General features: G+C 46.2%; 1 protein-coding gene across 3 annotated transcripts in view; it reads right to left on the reverse strand.

Moving 5' to 3' along the window:
* Positions 1 to 26714, reverse strand: part of MOCS1 (molybdenum cofactor synthesis 1) — a 124219-nt gene that overhangs the window by 66749 nt on the left and 30756 nt on the right. For all 3 annotated transcript variants that reach the window (XR_003941399.1, XM_030195777.1, XM_030195778.1), the window contains exons 2-3: positions 24368 to 24500; positions 22831 to 22998 (exon numbers count right to left, since the gene is read on the reverse strand). Coding sequence is in view for 2 of the 3 variants with exons in the window: in XM_030195777.1 (XP_030051637.1) it covers positions 22831 to 22998; positions 24368 to 24500 (301 nt within the window). In the remaining variant the exon portion in view is untranslated. The remainder of the gene's footprint in view (positions 1 to 22830; positions 22999 to 24367; positions 24501 to 26714) is intronic.

Raw genomic sequence — 26714 nt, forward strand, 5'->3', positions numbered from 1 at the left:
TTACCAAAACCCATAAAAACAACGCACAACATATATAATTTCAGAAGTTTACTGAAAACCAACCTATTCAATAAGACATACCACAAAGATCCATCCTAAATACCAGTAATTAAGATATACCACAACTATACAAAAGCAACTCTTTATTCCTGATTGTTTAAGCTAATCAATCACGATTGAAGTTTAATCCAATTCCTTTTATTTCATATTATGAAAATGTACTTTCTTTATCTGAATACCTAACCCACTCTGTCATCTCCTTTTTAACTATGTATTTCTTTCTTCCGAAATTGGTGATCACCATTGTGGAACAATGTAAGCCACATTGAGCCTGCAAATAGGTGGGACAATGTGGGATACAAATGCTACAAATAAATAAGTAAATAAATAAATAATAAACCTCTTTAGCCTTTCCTCATACAAGTTCCATCCCCTTTATCATTTTAGTCGCACTTCTTTGAACCTTTTCTAATTCCACTATATCTTTTTGAGATACAGAGACCAGAACTGAACGCAATACTCAAGGTGCGGATGCACCATGGAGCGATACAAAGGGATTATAGTATTTTCAGTCTTATTCCCCATTCCTAATAATTCCTACATCCTGTTTGCTTTGTTTGGCTGCCACCGCACACTGAGTAGAAGATTTCAGCGTATTATCTACAATGACACCCAGATCTTTTTCTTGAGCGCTGACCCCCAAGGTGGACCGTAGCATCAGGTAACTGATTCGGATTATTCTTTCCAATGTGCATCACCTTGCATTTGTCCACGTTAAATTTCATCTGCCATTTGGACGCCCAGTCTTCCAATTTCCTAAGGTCTTCCGGCAATATTTCACAGTCAGCACAACCTTGACTAGTTTTATATCATTTGCAAATTTGATCACCTCACTCATCGTTCCGATTTCCATATCATTTATAAATATGTTAAATAGTACCTGTCCCAGTACAGATCCCTGCGGCACTCCACTGTTCACTCTCCTCCATTGAGAGAAATGACCATTTAACCCTAACCTCTGTTTTCTGTCCAATAACCAATTCCTAATCCACACCAGAACCTTGCCTCCTATCCCATGACTCTATTTTTCTCAGGAGTCTGTCATGAGAAACTTTATCAAAAGCTTTCTGAAAATCTAGATACACTACATCAACTGACTCACCTTTATCCACGTTTATTCACGCCTTCAAACAAATGAAGCAAATTGGTGAGGCAAGACTTCCCTCGGCTGAACCCATGCCGACTCTGTCCCATTAAACCATGTTTGTCTACATGTTCTATAATTTTATTCTTTATAATGGTTTCCACTATTTGGCCTGGTACCAATGTCAGGCTTACCAATCTATAATTTCCCGAATCACCCCTAGAACCCTTTTTAAAAATCGGCGTCACATTGGCAACCCTCCAATCTTCAGGTACAATGGATGATTTTAACGATAGGTTCCATATTACTAACAGCAGATCAGCAATTTCTTGGAGTTCTTTGAGTACCCTTGGATGTATGCCATCTAGTCCAGGTGATTTACTACTCTTTAATTTCTCAATTTGGTTCACTACATCTTCCAGGTTCACCAAGATTTCTTTCAATTCCTCCACATCACCCTTGAAAACCAAATCCGGTACAGGCAGATCTCTTACATCTTTTTCCGTAAAGACATTATTCTTTAGTGTCTCAAGCAAGCCGACAAGCCTGATACTATTTCTTCTAGATCTGTTTTCCAGATAGTCAAGCTTGTCAGCAAAACTGCCCCTAGTTTTCTGTATTTTTTCTAGCTCTTCCAAAGCAGAATGCAGGGAGTCCTCAGCCAAACTCATGCAATCCTCCAGCTCCATCACCTCACCATTAAAATCAGTGATGCGGCAGGTAAGGATCTTAAGTTGCTTTTTCATAACTACACTCCTCCACCCTTGAGCACTCCTGCCAGAATCCCTTCAGCAATGGCGGTAGCCCAGTGGAGAAGCAGTTCGCATATTTTCCTGCTTCCACTGTTGGAGATGCGATGGCATAGGCAAGAGGTATTGTTTCTACATGTGAGAGTGAAAGAAAAAGAATGCATTTTTAACTTGTATCCACAGAAGTGTTTCAAACATAAACAGGGAGATGTCCAACATCACACGCTGCGGTCGTCAGCATAAAATCCAGGCAGTAACATGTCAGCCTGGAAGGCAGAGGATTGGAAACAGCATAATGTTTAACGATTTAACTTTTTTTCCGGGGGACACTTTTAGAGCCAGACTGAGGAAACCTCCTCCTTGCCGCTACAGCTGCTACCACCACTCATTTTCTCCGAAGCTTCGACTGTCCAAAGCTACTGCTGCGGCCCAGCCTCAGTCTCAGAGCCTCTTCCCGGGCCCTGGAGCAGTACGTTTGTCCAACCGTTGCACGAATCCTCTCTTTAAAACCTTAACATCCGCTCCAAGCCGACATTAGACTTTCTGTAGTAAGGGTGCCCCTTCTTCAGGGCGCTGTTCCGTAAGAATTGCAGGAAATAGAAAAAGACCCAATTTAAATCTTTTTGACTGAATTAGCATACTATTTGCACTGATCTGGGGCAAGCTCAGTATTTCCCACAGCAGGAGGCTCTAGTGCCCATGTTTGCTTCTGAGCATCAGGGCCTAGGTGCTGTATGGGGTTGCCAGGGAATAATCCACTAATTTTAGATATGGAGGACCTCAAAAAAGCATGCAGATATATGTAGTCTAAGTCCACAAAAAAAAAAAGGAGGGTGAGGTCCCCGGCAGTACCATAACTCTGACTGCCCTTGAGAGGGACATACTGGCCACCTGTGATCCCTCCTTCCATAACCATGCACTACTGGTGGGGCCTGCAAAAGGGTGCTGCAGTGCACCCTCAGCCCACCGTAGATGAAGCACTGGCCTCTCCATGAAAACTGAGAAAAAACACATGTTGAACAGGCCTGGTAGGTCACTGTTGTGGGGTGGGCAAGGTGGTTCAAGATGGGTGGGGAATGTGTTGAGGACCACACAAGTGCCAGATGGTAAATGTGCCATTAGTCAGGGAAGTGGAAGCCAGAGTATGGTTAAGGGTCTGGAGCTGATGACACTGAGTAGCCACACCCCTCACCCATAGTAGCTCTCAGACCCCGAATATCCTGACAGCATCAAGTGACCCTAGCCCTGAGCTGGGAGTGTGATTTTTGATGTTCCTAGCAATAACTTAATGTCCTCTTCCTCAGGGTCAGTGATGCTGCACTATCTTCCACGTTCTCCTGTGGATGTTCCATTTCCCCCCAATGGCTGGCCGGTATGAAGTTTGTCGTCCTCCAACTCTTCCTGTGCTTCTTCCAGCTCATCCAGCTGTTGCATCTCTACCCCATCTCCCTCTCTGTTGGTGCAGGGATATCAGAAGCTGATCCCTGGTGTAATGTGCAGAGTCTGATGATTCAAAGTGGCTTCTTCCTCTATGCTGCCCTTCTCAGCAGTGGACTATCTGCTGCCTCTGCAGGAAATGTGAAAAATGGGTCAAACAGAAATGTGACAAAGGTTCATGTTTGCAATGCATGCCCCTGAGCGGAATGATTACAGCATTACACATACACTTTGCCTGTGGCACTACCAATGAAGGCATTGTTAGTGGAACCAGCACTTTAGCTCTATAGCTGTCTGGAGCTATTTGCACACTCAAACATGCAAAAGAAGTGGAAGGCACCAGGACAAAGATCCAGGATAGACAAGGGCTCAGTTTATTCATAAAATCTAGGTGCCTTTATGTTCAAAGAAGTTGACGGCTCCTTGCCGATTTGGATTGCCATTTGTCCTGCTTTAGTATATTGTGAACACCAGAACCCTAAAAGTACAGTACATCAGGATTCTAGTTGGTAGCATTGTCTACAGGACCCCTGACAAAGGCATTTCGTGCTGAAACACAGTCTGTGTTGGGTGCTTTTGACAAGCACATCCTATTTTGTACACGTCTCCTGGATTTTATGAATAAACTGAGTCCTTGTTTATCCTGGATCTTTGTCCTGGTGCCTTCCACTTGTTTTGCTTGTTTGAGGATTGTTTTGGAAGGCTTATTTTCCTTCTTTTGTGCTATTTGCATTACTACCAGGTATGCAATATGTGCCCTTGCCATGGCAACTGATGATATTCTCTGCTGAACTGACACACTGACAATAACATAGTGCTGTAATGTTTACATCATAGCAGATTAGGAAACCCCAGGTGGTGCAGGCAAGAATAGTAAAATGGAGTTTGTGGGAGAAATATTGCTTAAGCTGTGAAGATTATCATTGTGGAAATAATGCACGAGAGGAGCTTGCATTGAGAACACCCTGATGCATCTGGTGTATAACAGTAGATGGGAATATCCATTACCAGATGAAGAACTCCTCAGAGACGGATGAATGGTGAGCAAAATAAAACATAAGGAAGTGACCACAACCGTCTTGCATAAAGGCAATTTTGAATGTATCAAAGACAGTCTTACCTCCGTGTCCGAGTGCAGTGTCACACGACTGACCCTAGCAACAGTGATAGAGTCGCGTGTGGCCAGGAAATCCTTCAAATGCGGTCAGGATTATGGTACTTCTGGGCCCCTCATACTGTCTAGTTACCTCTTTCTTCTTTGACTTTGGCAGATTTCAAATCCTCAATATCAGTTTTGGTGGAAGGTGCCATCGAGAGTCAGCAGCTGCCATGCCACAGCACAATTGTATGGGTTGGCGATGATGGAGGAGTGGCCTAGTGGTTAGGGTGGTGGACTCTGGTCCTGGGGAACTGAGTTCGATTCCCACTTCAGGCACAGGCAGCTCCTTGTGACTCTGGGCAAGTCACTTAACCCTCCATTGCCCCAGGTACTAATAAGTACCTGTATATAATATGTAAACCGCATTGAGCTTGCCATGAGTGGGAAAGCGCAGGGTACAAATGTAACAAAAATAAAAATAAATAAAAAAATTCTAGTGTCAACTGCCCTGTACAGTATATTGTAGTGGCAGTGCTGCTCCCTTACCAGAAGCATGAGAGCCCTTTGTGCAAAATTTTCTCAGACAGGAGGCTGGTTGACTGGCCTCCATTTGAGAGGGGCCCAATGGACTACGGCTTTACAGTGGTCTCAAGCTATGGGGAACTTGGTGGATGTCATCTGACTCCCTCCAGAGCTAGTTCATTCCCTACTCTGGTGGACATTTCAGCTGAATTTGACCACAGGACTCCCATTTCAAATTCTACCTCCTTGAAAGGTGTTGACAGTGGATGCATCCAACCTGGGATGGGGAGCTCATGTAGATGAGCTCATGTATACTGATCAGGGTGAAGCAACCTCACGAGTGATCTTTCAACATGGGCCTAGTGCACAAGATCTGAGAGTGAGGCACTCCCTCGGTGGACATTTTTGCCATTCATCACAACAGCAAAGTCCTTCAGTTTTGTTTCAGGCTCAGATCACAAGCAGACTATCATCAGATGCTTTTCCCCTCTATTGGGGGAAGGATCTTCTCTATGCATATCCTCCCATACCTCTCACAGAAAAAACTTGCTGAAACTCAAGCAAGATCAAGCAGACTTCTACGGTCTGTGCCCTGAAAATGGTAGATACAAATCAAGGTCAGGTATACATATAAAGTAGAACTTATGAGTTTATCTTGTTGGGCAGACTGGATGGACCGTACAGGTCTTTTTCTACCGTCACCTACTATGTTATGTTATGCTTTGGCTATCTCATGTACTTTGGTTCACAGAAGCCTATTTTATAACTTCGCACCTTATTGTAGGTGAATTAAGCGCCCAAGTAAAGGCAGGTAAACATTTGGCATGCAATTAGAGAAGAATAGGGTACACGTTTAGGTGCTTCTTTAATTTTGTGATCAAATATTTGCCACGAAGGGCTAAGATTTAAGTGTCACACTGAATTGGGTAACATATTTCACTCCCATTAGTGACTGGGCCAAGGCCATGCCAGTTTGCAGCGTTGATAGTATATGATCCTAGTTCACCTACCTTCCCTTACACCAAGTGAGCACTATGTCTTTATGCACCCCTTTCTTCCACTCCCCTCCCTCAGTGCTTCTCATGACCATTTGGTGCTTGTTTGCTCTTCAGGTTGGGACTTTTCTTTCAGCCTCCCCTATCAGTGCTGTGTGCAACAGGCCCCATACTATATGTACTGCATTCAGAAGAGTGGCTGCCCATTGTGCTGCCTTGTGGAGAAGTCAAATGGCAGACACCTTATCTGAGCAATGCTTCCTACATCTCTGCATTCACACTGAGGATACACGTGGAATGATTGCTGAGCTGGGATGTGATCTTGTAGGCTGCTCTCTCCCTTACAAAGCAACAAAGCTACAGTGCAATGTTGCTTGGAGCAGCTGTTGCTATTATATCCGTGGCCCATCTGCTACAGCAAAAACTGTATGCCATCATGCATGGTAAAGATCTTACAATTCTATTTCCCTTCCATCTTCCATCTAGGAACTTCCTCTCTTCTTTGTCCTTCGGATAGTGCTTACATCTTGAAGGATAGCTACTTCTCTGCTGAATTGCCTGTGCACTCTCCCAAGCTCTCCTCACTTTAAGATAGTCCCTCCTGTGGCCAGGCTCTGGGAACAGCTTCCAAATTTGAGGCAAAATAAGCATGAGTGTCCTCCTCACTAAAGTTTGGCGTATGGAAGAATGCCATTTTTTGTTCATTTTCCTGTGTCTGTGATGTCATCAGGTAGGTTATGCACATGTGAGTGCACAACTGCAACAGCACTCTCAGATCCTTGGGTGCCCTGCCTCACTTGAGCGTTAAGATTTGCACTAACACGCAAGCCTATTCTTTAAAGAGTGCGCACACCTGCATGACCATTATAGAATAACTTTATGCTTTAGGGTGTGCCCAACTGCGTATGGGCGCTCTTTATAAAAATTGTGCCCATATGTTTTAGAGTGGCCCTAAGAAATGTAGTTAGGATTGCCAACTGTCTGGCTTTTTTTCAAAAGTCAGCAAAATTTTACATTAATTTCCAGAAGCTAGAAGGATGGGTAATATGTCTAGACATTTTTACAGACTTTTAAACTTCTATCTGCCGTTCTTCAGCCCCTCCCCCCATGTGAGCGAGTCTGCTCTACCTGCTTCCATTGCTAACTATCAGCAGAGACTGTAGATAGGATCCAGCAGATAAGAAGGCAGTAGGTGCCCAGGGCAGGAAGGAGAGGTGATAAGGAAGAGGTTGCTGTTCTGTAGAAAAGAGGTTTCTGTATGTGGTGTGGGTAGAATAGAAATGAACCTCCTCAAAAAAATGTACAATACATTTCAACAGGGGAAGAAGTTCCAACTGTGGTAGTATACCTACACTAATTCACCTGTAATATAGTGATTAAGGAATTGCACCTTTTAAACCGAGGGGAGGAGTGGCCTAAGTGGCTAGTGCACCAGTCTTGACATCCAAAGGTGTTCGGTTTAAATCCCACTGCTGCTCCTTGTGATCTTGGGCAAGTCACTTAACCCTCCGTTGCCTCGGGTACAAATTAAGGAGTCCTTTTACTAAGGTGCGCTGAAAAATGGCCTGCAGTAGTGTAGATGTGTGTTTTGGGCGCGCACAGAATCATTTTTTTGGCGCACCTGTACAAAATGCCATTTTTAAAAAGTTTTTGCCAAAAATGGACGTGCAGCAAAATGAAAATTGCTGCGTGTCCATTTTGGGTCTGAGACCTTACTGCCAGCCATTGACCTTGTGGTGAAGGCTCATGTGGTAACTGGGCACGAACGCCAAAAAAGCGAATGCTACATACCTGTAGAAGGTATTCTCCGAGGACAGCAGGCTGATTGTTCTCACTGATGGGTTGACGTCCTCGGCAGCCCCCTCCATCGGAAAGTTTACTAGCAAAGGCCTTTGCTAGTCCTCGCGCGCCCATGCGCACCGCGCATGCGCGGCCGTCTTCCCGCCTGAAACCGGCTCGAGCCGGCCAGTCCAGTATGTAGCAAGACAATACACTTCAAGGGAAGACAACTCCAAAGGGGAGGCGGGCGGGTTTGTGAGAACAATCAGCCTGCTGTCCTCGGAGAATACCTTCTACAGGTATGTAGCATTCGCTTTCTCCGAGGACAAGCAGGCTGCTTGTTCTCACTGATGGGGTATCCCTAGCCCCCAGGCTCACTCAAAACAACAACCATGGTCAATTGGGCCTCGCAACGGCGAGGACATAACTGAGATTGACCTAAAAAATTTACCAACTAACTGAGAGTGTAGCCTGGAACAACACAAACAGGGCCCTCGGGGGGTGGAGTTGGATCCTAAAGCCCAAACAGGTTCTGAAGAACTGACTGCCCGAACCGACTGTCGCGTCGGGTATCCTGCTGCAGGCAGTAATGAGATGTGAATGTGTGGACAGATGACCACGTCGCAGCTTTGCAAATTTCTTCAATAGAGGCTGACTTCAAGTGGGCTACCGACGCAGCCATGGCTCTAACATTATGAGCCGTGACATGACCCTCAAGAGCCAGCCCCGCCTGGGCGTAAGTGAAGGAAATGCAATCTGCTAGCCAATTGGATATGGTGCATTTCCCTACAGCCACTCCCCTCCTATTGGGGTCAAAAGAAACAAACAATTGGGCGGACTGTCTGGTGGGCTGTGTCCGCTCCAGGTAGAAGGCCAATGCTCTCTTGCAGTCCAATGTGTGCAGCTGACGTTCAGCAGGGCAGGAATGAGGACGGGGAAAAAAATGTTGGCAAGACAATTGACTGGTTCAGATGGAACTCCGACACAACCTTCGGCAGGAACTTAGGGTGAGTGCGGAGGACTACTCTGTTATGATGAAATTTGGTGTACGGGGCCTGGGCTACCAGGGCCTGAAGCTCACTGACTCTACGAGCTGAAGTAACTGCCACCAAGAAAATGACCTTCCAGGTCAAGTACTTCAGATGGCAGGAATTCAGTGGCTCAAAAGGAGGTTTCATCAGCTGGGTGAGAACGACATTGAGATCCCATGACACTGTAGGAGGCTTGACAGGGGGCTTTGACAAAAGCAAACCTCTCATGAAGCGAACAACTAAAGGCTGTCCTGAGATCGGCTTACCTTCCACACGGTAATGGTATGCACTGATTGCACTAAGGTGAACCCTTACAGAGTTGGTCTTGAGACCAGACTCAGACAAGTGCAGAAGGTATTCAAGCAGGGTCTGTGTAGGACAAGAGCGAGGATCTAGGGCCTTGCTGTCACACCAGACGGCAAACCTCCTCCAATGGAAGAAGTAACTTCTCTTAGTGGAATCTTTCCTGGAAGCAAGCAAGATGCGGGAGACACCCTCTGACAGACCCAAAGAGGCAAAGTCTACGCCCTCAACATCCAGGCCGTAAGAGCCAGCGACTGGAGGCTGGGATGCAGAAGTGCCCCTTCGTCCTGTGTGATGAGGGTCGGAAAACACTCCAATCTCCACGGTTCTTCGGAGGACAACTCCAGAAGAAGAGGGAACCAGATCTGACGCGGCCAAAAAGGAGCAATCAGAATCATGGTGCCTCGGTCTTGCTTGAGTTTCAACAAAGTCTTCCCCACCAGAGGTATGGGAGGATAAGCATACAGCAGACCCTCCCCCCAGTCCAGGAGGAAGGCATCCGATGCCAGTCTGCCGTGGGCCTGAAGCCTGGAACAGAACTGAGGGACTTTGTGGTTCACTCGAGATGCGAAGAGATCTACCAAGGGGGTACCCCACACCTGGAAGATATGTCGTACCACACGGGAATTGAGCGACCACTCGTGAGGTTGCATAATCCTGCTCAACCTGTCGGCCAGACTGTTGTTTACGCCTGCCAGATATGTGGCTTGGAGCCCCATGCCGTGACGGCGAGCCCAGAGCCACATGCTGACGGCTTCCTGACACAGGGGGCGAGATCCGGTGCCCCCCTGCTTGTTGACATAGTACATGGCAACCTGGTTGTCTGTCTGAATTTGGATAATTTGGTGGGACAGCCGATCTCTGAAAGCCTTCAGAGCGTTCCAGATCGCTCGTAACTCCAGAAGATTGATCTGCAGATCGCGTTCCTGGAGGGACCAGCTTCCTTGGGTGTGAAGCCCATCGACATGAGCTCCCCATCCCAGGAGGGACGCATCCGTGGTCAGCACCTTTTGTGGCTGAGGAATTTGGAAGGGACGTCCCAGAGTCAAATTGGAGCAAATCGTCCACCAATATAGGGATTTGAGAAAACTCGTGGACAGGTGGATCACGTCCTCTAGACCCCCGGCGGCCTGATACCACTGGGAGGCTAGGGTCCATTGAGCAGATCTCATGTGAAGGCGGGCCATGGGAGTCACATGAACTGTGGAGGCCATGTGGCCCAGCAATCTCAACATCTGCCGAGCTGTGATCTGCTGGGACGCTCGCACCCGCGAGACGAGGGACAACAAGTTGGAGGCTCTCGTCTCTGGGAGATAGGCGCGAGCCGTCCGAGAATCCAGCAGAGCTCCTATGAATTCGAGTTTCTGCACTGGGAGAAGATGGGACTTTGGATAATTTATCACAAACCCCAGTAGCTCCAGGAGGCGAATAGTCATCTGCATGGACTGCAGGGCTCCTGCCTCGGATGTGTTCTTCACCAGCCAATCGTCGAGATATGGGAACACGTGCACCCCCAGCCTGCGAAGTGCCGCTGCTACTACAGCCAAGCACTTTGTGAACACCCTGGGCGCAGAGGCGAGCCCAAAGGGTAGCACACAGTACTGGAAGTGGCGTGTGCCCAGCTGAAATCGCAGATACTGTCTGTGAGCTGGCAGTATCGGGATGTGAGTGTAGGCATCCTTCAAGTCCAGAGAGCATAGCCAATCGTTTTGCTGAATCATGGGGAGGAGGGTGCCCAGGGAAAGCATCCTGAACTTTTCTTTTACGAGATATTTGTTCAGGGCCCTTAGGTCTAGGATGGGACGCATCCCCCCTGTCTTCTTTTCCACAAGGAAGTACCTGGAATAGAATCCCAGCCCTTCCTGCCCGGATGGCACGGGCTCGACCGCATTGGCGCTGAGAAGGGCGGAGAGTTCCTCTGCAAGTACCTGCTTGTGCTGGAAGCTGTAAGACTGAGCTCCCGGTGGACAATTTGGAGGTTTTGAGGCCAAATTGAGGGTGTATCCTTGCCGGACTATTTGCAGAACCCACTGATCGGAGGTTATGAGAGGCCACCTTTGGTGAAAAGCTTTCAACCTCCCCCCGACTGGCAGGTCGCCCGGCACTGACACTTGGATGTCGGCTATGCTCTGCTGGAGCCAGTCAAAAGCTCGCCCCTTGCTTTTGCTGGGGAGCCGCGGGGCCTTGCTGAGGCGCACGCTGCTGACGAGAGCGAGCGCGCTGGGGCTTAGCCTGGGCCGCAGGCTGTCGAGAAGGAGGATTGTACCTACGCTTACCAGAAGCATAGGGACCAGTCTTCCTTCCCCCGAAAAATCTTCTACCTGTAGAGGTAGAGGCTGAAGGCTGCCGGCGGGAGAACTTGTCGAATGCGGTGTCCCGCTGGTGGAGAGACTCTACCACCTGCTCGACTTTTTCTCCAAAAATGTTGTCCGCACGGCAAGGCGAGTCCGCAATCCGCTGCTGGATCCTATTCTCCAGGTCGGCGGCACGCAGCCATGAGAGCCTGCGCATCACCACACCTTGAGCAGCGGCCCTGGACGCAACATCAAAAGTGTCATAAACTCCTCTGGCCAGGAATTTTCTGCACGCCTTCAGCTGCCTGACCACCTCCTGAAAAGGCTTGGCTTGCTCAGGGGGAAGAGCATCAACCAAGCCCGCCAACTGCCGCACATTGTTCCGCATGTGTATGCTCGTGTAGAGCTGGTAAGACTGGATCTTGGCCACGAGCATAGAAGAATGGTAGGCCTTCCTCCCAAAGGAGTCTAAGGTTCTAGGGTCTTTGCCCGGGGGCGCCGAAGCATGCTCCCTAGAACTCTTAGCCTTCTTTAGGGCCAAATCCACAACTCCAGAGTCATGAGGCAACTGAGTGCGCATCAGCTCTGGGTCCCCATGGATCCGGTACTGGGACTCGATCTTCTTGGGAATGTGGGGATTACTTAATGGCTTGGTCCAGTTCGCAAGCAATGTCTTTTTCAGGACATGGTGCAAGGGAACAGTGGACGCTTCCTTAGGTGGAGAAGGATAGTCCAGGAGCTCAAACATTTCAGCCCTGGGCTCGTCCTCCACAACCACCGGGAAGGGGATGGCCGTAGACATCTCCCGGACAAAGGAAGCGAAAGACAGACTCTCAGGAGGAGAAAGCTGCCTTTCAGGAGAGGGAGTGGGATCAGAAGGAAGACCCTCAGACTCCTCGTCAGAGAAATATCTGGGGTCTTCTTCGTCCTCCCACGAGGCCTCACCCTCGGTGTCAGACACAAGTTCACGGACCTGTGTCTGCAACCTCGCCCGGCTCGACTCCGTGGAGCCACGTCCACGATGGGGGCGTCGAGAGGTAGACTCCCTCGCCCGCATCGGCGAAGCTCCCTCCGCCGACGTAGTCGGGGAGCCTTCCTGGGAGGTGGCCGCGGTCGGCACCGCACGCGGTACCGACGTCGGGGACCTCAACCTGGGCGATGGACCAGCCGGCGCCACGCTCGACGGTACCGGAGGCGCAAGCACCGCCGGTACCGGAGGGGTAGGGCGCAACAGCTCTCCCAGAATCTCTGGGAGAACGGCCCGGAGGCTCTCGTTCAGAGTGGCTGCAGAAAAAGGCTGAGAGGTCGATGCAGGCGTCGACGTCAGAACCTGTTCCGGGCGAGGAGGCTGTTCCGGGCTGTCCAGAGTGGAGCGCATCGACACCTCCTGAACAGAGGGTGAGCGGTCCTCTCGGTGCCGATGCCTGCTGGGTGCCGAATCCCTCGGCGACCCAGAGCTCTCGGTGCCGACACGGGGAGGAGACCGGTGTCGATGCTTCTTCGACTTCTTCCGAAGCATGTCACCGGAGCTCCCCGGCACCGACGAGGAGGACGTAGAATCCATCCGTCGCTTCCTCGGGGCCGAGACCGAAGAGGGTCGATCCCGGGGGGGCTGTACCGCAGGAGCCCTCAGGGTAGGAGGAGACCCACCCGAAGGCTCACCGCCACCAGCAGGGGAATGGACAGCCCTCACCTGCACTCCTGACGATGCACCTCCGTCCGACGACATCAGCAGACGAAGTCTCGGTACCACCGACGTCGATGCAGTCGCCCGATGCCTCGGCGCCGATGCAGAGGTCCGATGCCTCGATGCAGTCGATGGAGCGGCAGCCAAGGAAGATGGTCCGGACGCTGACGACGTCGATGCACTCGATGCCTCCGGTGCCGATGTCGACGAAGAGCCCGAGAACAAAACGTTCCACTGGGCTAATCTCGCTACCTGAGTCCGCCTTTGTAACAGGGAACACAGACTGCAGTTCTGAGGGCGGTGCTGGGCCCCTAGACACTGAAGACACGCAGAGTGCCTATCAGTGAGCGAGATTACCCGGGCGCACTGGGTGCACTTCTTGAAGCCGCTGGAAGGCTTCGATGTCATGGGCGGAAAAATCACGCCGGCGAAATCAAAGGCCGAAATGGCGAAAATTGAAGCACCAAAATTTAAAGGGAGAAAAATCTCGACCGAGGCCAAACTAGGCCTACCCCGACAACGAAAGAAAACTTACGGGGCAAAAGCTGTGAAAACTACGGGAAGGGCAGAAAACCTGAAAGGGTCTTCCGGAACACTTCCGGAGCGCTTCCCGAACTTTTTTAAAGAAAAACAAGGAAAAAATACGTAGAAAAGGACGCGCGAGGTCGACTCTCTGGGGCACGAACGGCGTAACACGACCGTACCGAGCGCGGACGAAAGAAGACTGGCCGGCTCGAGCCGGTTTCGGGCGGGAAGACGGCCGCGCATGGGCGCGCGAGGACTAGCAAAGGCCTTTGCTAGTAAACTTTCCGATGGAGGGGGCTGCCGAGGATGTCAACCCATCAGTGAGAACAAGCAGCCTGCTTGTCCTCGGAGAATGAAATTACCACAAGGCCATAGGGTAGCCGGGCAGTAACTCGGAACTGGTGCTTGTAGGTGCTTACGCAGCTCAGTAAAAGGGCCCCGTTTACTAAGCCGTGCCATAGGTGCACTAGCATTTTTAACACGCGCTAATGCTAGAGACACCCATAGGAATATGAGTGTCTCTAGTGTTAGGGTGCGCTAAAAATGCTAGTGCGTCTTAGTAAACAGGTCCCTTAGATTGTGAACCCTCCAGGGGCAGGGAAATACCCAGCGTACCTGAATGCAACTCACCTTCAGCTACTACTGAAAAAGGTGTGAGCAAAATCCAAATAAATAAATAGCCTTCCCCTTCATCCCCTGTCCTGATCAGACACATAGAAAGCACATACACATACTGCTCTCCACTTGCTATTTTTTTTTGTTTGTTTTTTGTTCTGGGATGCTGCTTAAGGTAAGACAAACAAAACAATCAGGGGAGATTAGTGGCAGACTGAAACAGCATAATTCTAAAACAAGAGGGTGTGTGTAAAGTGAGAAACTTAAGTAGGGGGGAAGGCAGTAAAATATTGACGTCATAAACTAGTAGGCTCCAAGGGGTTTTTTGCCGAGTCATGTTAGTTTTTAGCCTCTAGTGAAAATATATTCCAGGGTACAAAGGCTTAAGTAATGCATTAATATGCAAGGTGTGTCACTGAATTGCTGTTACCAGGCAAGTTGATGGAATTACTTATAAAACAAAGGTGCAGGTGAAAAAAAATCCATTTCTGTTTGGTGTCAGCATGACTTTTTACAGAAAATTTAAATATTTCTCAAAGCTGCACTAAATATCTCTTCAGAACAGCAGCTCATCTGTTTCTCGACTCTGTTGCTGTTTTTATTTCTTTTTGCTACAGTTCTTTTTAAGTCTCTGTTCTTTTATGACTTAATAGATTTTAAGATTTCTATTTTTCTTTGGAATTAGACTTGTTTTTTTTTCTGCTGTACATCACACTGAATGCTATGGAAGACCATGCAGTTTATAAAAATCAATACATACAATACATGGGCATTTGTAGTTATTTTTAAAATCTATATACCATCTCAGTGATACTCATTTTAAATGGTTTACAAATAACAAAGCAAACACCCACAGAAGGTGATCTCTCCACAGGAGAACCAAAGACAAACGTACAAACAGTGGATCCAAAAAAAGTCCTCTCACAGGTGGTGTGTCTTCCTAAACAAGGTCTTTATTCAAATCAATAAAAACAACCCAACACGAAACGTGTTTCGGCCGTAAAGGCCTGCGTCAGGGGTCTATTGATCTTTGATGCAAAATAACTTGTAAAGCAGATGACTCAGTCAATTATCTGTTAACAGAGATACCAGAGATTCCTGCACATTTCCTAAGCCAAAGGCGAAATAATCCACACCAGCGTTTCAGTCACTGCGATACTACTACTGCTTAACATTTTTAGAGCACTACTAGGGTTATGCAGCGCTGTACAGATGAACATAAATTGACATAAAGGACAGTCCCTGCTCCAAGGAGCTTACAATCTAAAGGGCGAAATGTCAAGTAGGGGCAGTCCAGGTTTCCTGAATAGAGGTATGATGGTTAGATGCCGAAGGCGACACTGAAGAGGTGGGCTTTGAGCAAGGCTTTGAAGATGGGCAGGGAGGGGGCCTGGCGTATGGGCTCAGGGAGTTTATTCCAGGCAAGGGGTGAGGCGAGGCAGAAAGGGCGGAGCCTGGAGTTGGCAGTGGTGGAGAAGGTACTGAAAGGAGGGATTTGTCTTGAGAGCGGAGGTTACGGGTAGGAACGTAAGGGGAGATGAGGCTAGAGAGGTAAGGAGGGGCTGCAGATCGAGTGCATTTGTAGGTTAGTAGGAGAAGCTTGAACTGTATGCAGTACCTGATCGGAAGCCAGTGAAGTGACTTGAGGAGAGGGGTGATATGAGTGTACCGGTTCAGGCAGAAGATAAGACGTGCAGCAGAGTTTTGAACGGACTGAAGGGGGGATAGGTGGCAAAATGGGAGGCCAGTGAGGAGTAGGTTGCAGTAGTCAAGGCGAGAGGTAATGAGAGAATGGATGAGAGTTTGGGTGGTGTGCTCAGACAGGAAGGGGCGAATTTTGCGATACTCCTTGGTGTTCAGGCTGAGGCATCAAGCTGATTCCTTTGCTTGCAACAGAATGTTCTCTCAGACATTGCAGCTGAAAGTACACCTAATCTTGCCTAGTCAGTGCAGCCTGGAAACAGTGCAGAAGACTAGGCAAGGCAGGAGCCCTCTGGGGTCTTAGTACTTAGCAGCTCTGTGTCAGCTTAAATTCAGTTAAGGAAAGATTAGGTGTACTTTCAGCTGCAATGTCTGAGAGAACATTCTGTTGCAAGCAAAGAAATCAGTTAGCCTGAACACCAAGGAGTATCGCAGTGACTGAAACGCTGGTGGTGAACTGGATCAGAAACTGGTTGACTGATAAGATGACCTCTGTCATCTATCCTTTATAGAATAGGCTCGTATGTTAGCACAAACCTTAGCGCTCAAGTGAGGTAGGGCACCCAGGGATCTGAGTGCTGTTGCATTTGTGCACTCGAATGTGCATAAACCTACCTAATGATATCACAGACACAGGAAAATGAACAAAAAATGGCATTCTTCCGTAAGCCAATCTTCAGTGAAGTAGTGTATGGAGTTTATTCGGAGGAAAGGATGGTGAATAGTGTAGTGCTTCAGGGATCGCTACTGGGATTGATTATGTTTAATATATTTGTGAGCAACATTGTAGAAGGATTAGAAGGTTAAGTTTGTCTTTTCGTGGATGACACAGAAATATCCAACAGAGTGGATGCTACAGAGGGAGTAGAAAGCATGAGAAGGGATCTAACATATTTAGAAGAATGGCCTAAGGTCTGGCACTTAATATTTAATGCAGACGTGAAGAGTGATGCACTTGGTGTGTACAGATTCAAGAGAGAAGTACGAGATAGGGGATGAGAGACTGATAAGCATGGTTGAGGAGAGAGACCATGGGGTGACAAGTATCTGACGATCTCAAGGTGGCGAAACAATTTGACAAGACAGTGAATGTAACAGAAGGATGCTGGGCTGCAGAGAGAGGAGAGAGGTATAACCAGCAGAAGAAGACGGGTGTTAACGCCCCTATACTGGTCATTGTTGAGGTCCCACTTGGAGTACAGTGCTCAGTTTGGAGCTCCTATCTAGCTAAGGACATAAAAAAGACTTGAAGTGATCCAGAGAAAAGCAACAAAAATGGTATGGGATTTGCGACAAAAGATGTATGAGAAGAGAAAATCAAAGACCTGAATATGTATACCCTAGAGGAAAGGAGAGATAGGGGAGATACGTTACAGACATTTAAATACTTGAAAGGTATCAGCATACATATAAACCTTTTCCAAAAAGACAGAGAAGCAGTAGAGCTAGAGGACATATACATTGAAATTACAGGAGGGTAGACTTCAGAGTAATGTCAGGAAATACTTTTTCTCAGAGAGGATGGTGGATGTCTGGAATGTCCTCCCAGGGGAGGTGGTGGTGAAGAAAATGGTAATGGAATTCAAAAAGTGCATGGATCCTTAAATGGAAAAAGGATGTAATCAAAACTAAACTTGTCGATGCAGTAATTTGGGCAGTATTGGGGAGACTTCTACGGTCTGTGTCCCAAATATGGCAAAACAGAGCAGACTATACGTAGGGTTGTTTTCTTTTTTTGGAAAACAAATTTGGATGGGGTGAAATGGGCTTTGATGGTAACTCCAACGATTGGGAAGTAGGACCAGTGCCTGGAAGACTTCTATGGTCTGTGACACAAGAATAGCAGAGGAAGCGTGTGTGTTTTGTGCCACATGCATATGCTATGAATATATCTCAGAAGGAAAGGAGAGACACCTTAAGGTTGGTAGTAAGTAAAATGTCAGATTGCAACATTGTTGGATTGCTGGTTTAAATCAAATACTGACAATAAACTTTACTATATTGCCTCAAAATTTATAAAACCTCTTTTCCACGATTGTGTCACTGCCCTATTAGTGATGCAGTATTTTATCATGATGCGAGTGTAACCTGCACAAAGCGGCAGATGGCGGCTTTGTCTACCTTTTTGGGCACACTAGATAGACATAAGTACACAAGTAATGCCACACTAGGAAACACCAAGGGTCCATCGAGCCCAGCATCCTGTCCACGACAGCGACCAATCCAGGCCAAGGGCACCTGGCGAGCTTCCCAAATGTACAAACATTCTATACATGTTATTCCTAGAATTGTGGATTTTTCTCAAGTCCATTTAGTAGTGGTTTATGGACTTGTCCTTTAGGAAACCGTCTAACCCCTTTTTAAACTCTGCTAAGCTAACCGCCTTCACCACGCTCTCCGGCAACGAATTCCAGAGTTTAATTATGCGTTGGGTGAAGAAATATTTTCTCTGATTTGTTTTAAATTTACTACACTGTAGTTTCATCGCATGCCCCCTAGTCTTAGTATTTTTGGAAAGCGTGAACAGATGCTTCAAATCCACCTGTTCCATTCCACTCATTATTTTATATACCTCTATCATGTCTCCCCTCAGCCGTCTCTTGTCCAAGCTGAAAAGCCCTAGCCTCCTTAGTATTTCTTCATAGGGAAGTCGTCCCATCCCTGCTATCATTTTAGTCGCCCTTCGCTGCACCTTTTCCAATTCTACTATATCTTTCTTGAGATGCGGCGACCAGAATTGAACACAATACTCATAGTAACATAGTAGATGACGGCAGAAAAAGACCTGCATGGTCCATCCAGTCTGCCCAAGATAAACTTATGTGTATACCTTACCTTGAATTGTACCTGTCTTTCTCAGGGCACAGACCGTATAAGTCTGCCCAGCAGTTTTTCCCGCCTCCCAACCACCTGTCCCCGCCTCCCATCACCGGCTCTGGCACAGACCATATAAAAGTCTGCCCTCCCCTATTCTCGCCTCCGAACCACCAACCCCTCTTCCCCCCACCTGCTCCGCTACCCAATTTTAGCTATCGCACCATGGAGCGATACAACAGCATTATAACATCCTCACACCTGTTTTCCATACCTTTCCTAATAATACCCAACATTCTATTCACTTTCCTAGCCACAACAGCACACTGAGCAGAAGGTTTCAATGTATTATCGACGACGACACCCAGATCCCTTTCTTGGTCCGTAACTCCTAACGTGGAACCTTGCATGACGTAGCTATAATTCAGGTTCTTATTTCCCACATGCACCACCTTGCACTTGCTCACATTAAACGTCATCTGCCATTTAGCCGCCCAGTCTCCCAGTCTCTTGTAAATTTTTCACAATCCTGTCACGAGTTAACGACTTTGAATAACTTTGTGGGCTTTTGACTTGCGGACCTGAACATGTATATACCCTGGAGGACAGAAGAAACAGGGGTGATATGATACAGACGTTCAAATATTTGAAAGGTATTAATCCGCAAACAAACCTTTTCCGGAGATGGGAAGGTGGTAGAACGAGAGGGCATGAAATGAGATTGAAGGGGGGCAGACTCAAGAAGAATGTCAGGAAGTATTTTTTCACGGAGAGGGTGGTGGATGCTTGGAATGCCCTCCCGTGGGAGGTGGTGGAGATGAAAACGGTAACGGAATTCAAACATGCGTGGGATAAACATAAAGGAATCCTGTGCAGAAGGAAGGGATCCTCAGGAGCTTAGCCTAGAATAGGTGGCAGAGCTGGTGGTTGGGAGGCAGGGCTAGTGCTGGGCAGACTTATACGGTCTGTCCTGGGGCTGGTGGTTGGGAGGTGGGACTAGTGCTGGGCAGATTTATACGGTCTGTGCTGGGGCTGGTGGTTGGGCGGCGGGGATAGTGCTGGGCAGACTTATACGGTCTGTGCCAGAGCAGGTGGTGGGAGGCAGGGATAGTGCTGGGCAGACTTATACGGTCTGTGCCAGAGCTGGTGGTGGGAGGTGGGACTGGTAGTTGGGAGGCGGGGATAGTGCTGGGCAGACTTATACGGTCTTTGCACTGAAGAGGACAGTACAAATAAAAAAGTAGCACATATGAATTTATCTTCTTGGGCAGACTGGATGGACCGTGCAGGTCTTTTTGTGCCATCATCTACTATGTTTACTATGTCATATACTATGTTGCAATGATGCTCATTTTCAAAGCACATAGACTTACAAAGTTACATCTGTTACTATGTAAGTTTGTAAGTCTATGTGCTTTGAAAATGAGTACCTATGCTTACCAAAACATAATGTACTTGGCCTTCAGGACTTCAGTTAACGCATCATTTTCAAATTCAAAAATGCCCCTCATTTTTATGCACATTTTACTTAAGAAGGAGTGCCTAATGTGGATGTGCCTGCTGTGGATGGATCCATCTGTCAATTCGTACACATTAACACTTGTGCATACATGTGGCCAGACCTAGTGCCATGGCGATCAGAGTGCTGGTGAGGGGCCCTAAATCCTGCTAGCTGAAGCTTGGGGCTCTTAAAGTCTGAAAAGCTAAACATTCTTCTTTTTTTTTTTTTTTTTGGGGGGGGGGGGGGGGGGGGTTGGGTGCCAAGTTCTTGCACAGTGGTGATGAAGAGACCAGAGTGCCAAAAGTAGTTTCCATAAGTTTCTAACTGAATCTGGCAGCTTGGTTACCAAAAGGGGAGGGGGAAAGGAGAATGGTTGGGGTTGGAAGAAAGAGGAAGAAGGATGAGCATGCTTTGTACAGAACTGTTCATTCTACTTAGTTCACCCATACCCCCATTCCCCCCGCTTTATTTTATCTATGGAAAACTAGCTTAAACTAATTTTAGGTACACAGATCACACAATACTGCTATTCATGTGCACTTTCATCATCCCCCTCCCTCCAGTGTGCTAACACACACATTTCTCTCCCTTCGGCACATGCTCTCATCACGCACACTATCAGCTGTGGAAGGGGACACGTACCTGACTTATTGCCTTTTGTCCCGTTTCTAAAAATGTTCTTGGGGTATTCTTGTCTGTGGGTTTTGGACTGCTATGTGCTTAGTTACATGGTTGATTAGGGCTGAATAAAAAACCAGAGATCAATCAGTCCAAAGCTCTGATTGCCCACCCAATTATTTCAAACTGGTAAACCTAAGGAAGGAGAAACACACGCTGTGCATCTATAATCGGTTCTGCAGCAAAGAAAACATTTCTTCCCAACTCCAGATATGGTGATCAGCTTTGAATTAATGAATTTGGACTTCCACCAACATGTAACAACAATGATGTGAAAAAGTCCCGTCCCCCCCCCACCCCCCCCCCCAGCCAAGCTTGGTAAAAGGAAGTTCTGGCCGCCTTCAGAGGAGGTCTTCAGCTAACAGACCTTGGGGATCCTCATTAGCTAAAGTATTTATATTTTGAGTTGGGATTGTCGGGGGGAAAGGGTGGAGGCTAAGAGAAAATTTTGTACCCACCCACTTTAAGCTCAGACCCACCCAAAATTGGCTGTCTGGCTATTCCACTGCTGGGCATGGAGGCACGTTGGGAGAGGTGACCTGCTTTTCTCTCTGTCTTTCCTATCTGGAAATGTAGTTCACCCCTCCCCCCCATTGATTTTAATTTCTATTATCTTATTGTACACCACCTTGATGGTATGTCCCTAAGGCAGTATATCAAATAAAGTTGGAACTTGAGCAGAGAGAATAAAGCCTTTCTAAGACGTCTTTCACAGCAAATGACTATGAACAAAAGCTATTTAAAAAGAGCCCTTAAACTGCATGATCTAGCTGCGGTTGGAGAAAAACAGAAATTACCAGAAATGAGCCTCAAGTCTCTAGAAATGGTGCTTGTGCTCACAGCTGGTAATTTACTAGAGATTAAGGCGATGTGAAAGAAAAAAAAGAAAATTCCAAAAGTTAAGACAGCTGAAGAGAAACAAAATCAAGACATATCTAATTCAATCCAAAATATGGTTACCAATATTTTCATTCAGATAAAATCCTTCAAGAATGGTGTTAGTTACCATGGTTTCTATTTCTACGAACATTTCCATTTGGGAACACTTCCTCCATAATGTCTAGCTTTTTAATATTGGATTTAAGTAGGTGTAATGCCCAGAGGCTTGTCGATTTGCATCCCATAGGTATTGATCCATAATATGAATGGTTCAGCTGGTGCACATGCCACAAGACCATGTGTTACATAGTCCAAAAAGACAGCACTACCTTGATTGAATAGTTAACAAGGCCTCTCATCAACATAGAGCATTGACATTTACTTTTAAAGACCTGAAATACAAAGCACTTTTGATAAATTTATCTCACTGGACTTAATACATTGTGAAATACAGATCTCACACATAAATCAGTTATCAGAGGTATAGTCCCAGGCTGGCTGGAATACACAGTAACAATCGAGTACTGATCACACATAAGACCAAACCAGTTTTTAAGTTCTCAGGTCAGCCTTGGCCAAAGGAAAAATTAACAATGTCCAAGAAGAGAAGACGGGCACAAGTATGTAGCAGCAAATGATGGACATATAGAGAGAGTAGCACTGCAGGAGCTTATGAAAGCGACACAGCCTACCCTAGTGGCTAAAGAAGGTTGTCAAGCAGCCTGGCAGTGGGAGAGTGGTAGGAAATATCAAAGGTATTCTGAGAGGCCTCAAATTACAAATTCAGGGAAATACTGTTCTGGGCTTCCGTATTCCAAGAATGTAGAACTGAACATGTTTACATTTTCCTCTTTGATCTTTGAAGGTAGGTAGATTATTTACTGCTGCAAATGGCTCTTTCTTTTCTGTCATCGATTACTGGAACAGTTATGTTTGGATTGCTTTCTGCTCTTTATGTTTATAACCTTATAAAAATATTGTTATTAATTTCTGGAAACCTGTAAACTGCCATGATGTTTCTTTGAATGGCAGTACATCAAATTGTGCAAATAAATAAATAAATGTATACAAACTCACCGACAATGTTAACAACATCCGGCCGGATAAGAGGCTCTCCACCAGTTAGTCGAATTTTATCCACCCCTTCTTTCACAAAGAGCCTAGAAAGAGTGATGATCTCCTCGGTGGTGAGGAGATCCGATTTGGGAGTCAGCTGAACACCCTCCTCTGGCATACAGTATTGGCCTGAAATAAGATACACATTAAAACTCCTACAGAAAAAGGGCAAGTTCATCAAGGTAAAACCAAAATTATGGCATCTGCCCCATCATTCTGCTGAAACGGTGGCAATCCACTTCCTCAAGGGTCTATTGTGGGTTCAGATAAGTATATGACGGGCGAAATATAATAGGAAAGAAAGCAAGGCTGAATAAAGCCAGGAATGAAGAAGGAGATCTGTCAGATCTAGCAATGAGCACCCTTAGCTCTAACCGTAGTCCTACCACTGAATGTGACCTCAAGCAAATCTTTATCCCCACATGCCTTACAGAGCAGCATAAGAGAAGATAAGAAAAGGAAAAGAATGCACAGGAAAGCAAATTAGAAAGTAACAACACAAAGAAAGACTAATATATGTTTTCCATAGCCCAGACTAAACAATTACTGTAGCTTGTCCCATCAGATAATGGCCATCATTCTGCCAAATGACTCCAACTTGAACACACAACAAATTTTCCTTTCTGCAGATGCCGAGGATATCAAAGTGAATTTTTGCATACTCAAAATGAGTATTTAGGAAATACAGTTATGGTTTTGATTTCTCTTTTTACTACTAATCATTTCTATAGAGCTACTAGATGTATGCAGCGCTGCACACATTATATGCCCTCTGTCCCTAGAGGGCTCATAATCTAAGTTTTTGGGGGTTTTTTGCACCTGGGGCAATAGAGGGTTAAGTGACTTGCCCAAGGTCAAAAGGAGCTGCAGTGGGAATCGAACCCAGGTAGCCAAGTTACTAACTTCTACTATGGCTGACATCTTCGTTCTCCCCACAGCCCACCACGGCAACATACTCCAACTCCACCAGCCATTATAATCAAATACAGGTCTTCTTCAGTACTGTCTCGTTGCACCCTACGCCTGGAATAAACTTCCTGAGCCCCTACGTCTTGCCCCATCCTTGGCCACCTTTAAATCTAGACTGAAAGCCCACCTCTTTAACATTGCTTTTGACTCGTAACCACTCGCCTCCACCTACCCTCCTCTCTTCCTTCCCGTTCACATTAATTGATTTGATTACTTTATTTATTTTTTGTCTATTAGATTGTAAGCTCTTTGAGCAGGGACTGTCTTTCTTCTATGTTTGTGCAGCGCTGCGTATGCCTTGTAGCGCTATAGAAATGCTAAATAGTAGTAGTAGTAGTACATTAAGCACGTCTCAGCCATGGGCTTAGTCTGCAAAAGTACCTTATCCAATAAAAGTGAGCAGATAAGCTAGAAATCACAGAGCAGAGATACATAGAACACCAGACAGACATCAGTGTATGAAAATGAGGTTCTCTTAAGACTCTTAAGTACAAGTATATCCCTGGATCCCTTGTTGGCAGGTACTTACATCTCAGGTTGCACTTCTCCGTTAGGGATATCCTTAGATAGTTGTGCTGGCGCCCAAAGTTGTCAGTTAAGAAAGCTGAAAAAGGCAAATGTTGTCCATTGACAAATCGCTTCCTTTCTGTCCCAGGTAACTCCTGCAAGAAAATGAGACAGTGGTGAAATGGGAAGGCCATCTAATGTAGGAGGGAGGGTGTGAATGACCGAGTCCAGACTCATTTGCTACTTCTAGAACAAAAGTCTTGGAGGCCCTTTTACTAAGTCATATAAGTGTCTATGAGTGCCCAAAGCGCACCAAAATGGAGTTACCACCTGGTTACCCCATGGCTATTGTGGTAATTTCATTTTTGGCATGCATTCGATACGCGAGTCTGCAAAATAATTTTTATTTTCAGACGTGCACCAAGTGCAATTTGACACGCATAGGTCATTACTGCCCGGTTACCACACGAGACTTTACCGCTAGGTCGACGGCTGGCGGAAAGGTCTCAGACCCAAAATGGATGCGCAGCTATTTTGATTTTGACGCACGTCCATTTTTGGCAAAAATTTTAAAAAGGCCTTTTTTACAGGTGTGCTGAAAAATGGATCGGTGCGCTCCCAAAACCTGCACCTAAGCTACAGCAAGCCATTTTTCAGCACGCCTTTGTAAAAGGATCCCTAAATTTCATGTACGCTCTGAATTCAGCCTCATGCAGAGTACTGTGCTCAGACTTACTGCACATTTTGATAAATAAGAAAAAATATCTGCTTAATGACTAGTTGCCTAATATATTAGCTCTGAAGAAGGTTTAAACTAGGATCAAAGATAAGTGGATAAATCCCTCAGATAAGTATGTTATGTTACATTAAACACTTAGAAGGAAACGAAGGGGGGAAAAAGGCAATATCTGGAAAGTGATGTATAATAATTCCCACAGTACGGGAAACTACTAAAGACTTATCTGTTCGAGAAAATCTAAGGCAAGGATCAAAACACATAAAGCCCATACAATCTCATAGACACGCACCAATACACTCTCTGAACCTCTACTCCCGCGCTCTCACCACTCTTAAACCCTACCCACAGATAAAACTGTCAGACCTCCCTGTTCCCTCGATAAGGTTTTGCCCCCCTCTCAACTCACCACTGTTATATTCCACTGTTCTATCCCCTAAGAATATCCTGAATTTACTCGTCTTATATAACTCTTCACAATGTAACCCATAATTGTACTGCAACCAATTGCACTTCCATCTTTTACAATGTATTGTAAGCCACACTGAGCCCGCAAATAGGTGGGAAAATGTGGGATACAAATGCAAATAAATAAATAAAAATAAAATAAATAGATCTTGCGGCAGTCATGGAACAGGCTGATTTGGACTTAGTGGCAGTTATGGAGATGAGGTAGATGGAGAATGATGACTGGGTCTACTGGTTAATCTGGAAAGAAGAAATGAAAGAAACAGATTTAATTCAAGACATTCACAAAATTGATATTGACAAGAGGAAGTGCTATTGCTAGGGGACTTCAGTTTGCTGGATGCCGTCATCTAGAAGATAGGGAAATTTTTATTCTCTTCAAAAGTGTTGTTCTGATAAGTGGTAACACAACCCACAAGGGAAGGTGTGATATTGGACCTGGTGCGTATGAACGGGAAGAGAGTATCCAATGTCACAACAGGTGAAAATCTGGCGTCCAATGATCACTGGACGATGTGGTTCAGTATTAAGGTACAGGCATTGATAATTCATTCGAAATCGAGGGTCCTGGACTTCAGAAAAGTAAATTTTCTTAAGATGGGGAATAGTTCAAGGAGTCAATAGCTGGATGGGAAAATCTAGAGGAAGTAGAAAAAAAATCAGCAAAATTGAAAAATAATATTGTAAGGGTCCACCAAAAATCTCACTCATCACCATTAGCCATAACATCGATTTTGATTTCCCATTTCATATTCTGAAAAGAGAACCTCAGAACAAATGATGCCTAAGAACAATCTAATGCCACATCATACTATTCAAATTGATTCCTTCTCCCCGGAGGATCCAGTTTCCATCATGGCACCAATCCAGGAGCAAAATCTTTAAAGGGGGGGGGGGGGGGGGGGGGGGAGAGAACTTGGACTTCATTCAACAATCTATCAATAACATCAGCTCCAGGAGAAAAAGGAAAATCAGGTCACCTGAAGAGGGGAGGAAAGTGATCTTTGTTAGGAAGCCAGTGCAATTGTTCAAGGAGTGGTGTGGCACTTTGGAATCGTGTCTTACCAAAATCAATCTGGATGCTGTGTTTTGTGCCGTTTGGAGTTTCCTTGTGAGTTGTTCCTTACATCCTGCATAGATTCCATTGCAGTAATCAACGTGGCTT

Source organism: Microcaecilia unicolor, chromosome 3 (assembly GCF_901765095.1).
Source record: "Microcaecilia unicolor chromosome 3, aMicUni1.1, whole genome shotgun sequence".
Classification (NCBI taxonomy): Eukaryota; Metazoa; Chordata; class Amphibia; order Gymnophiona; family Siphonopidae; genus Microcaecilia; species Microcaecilia unicolor.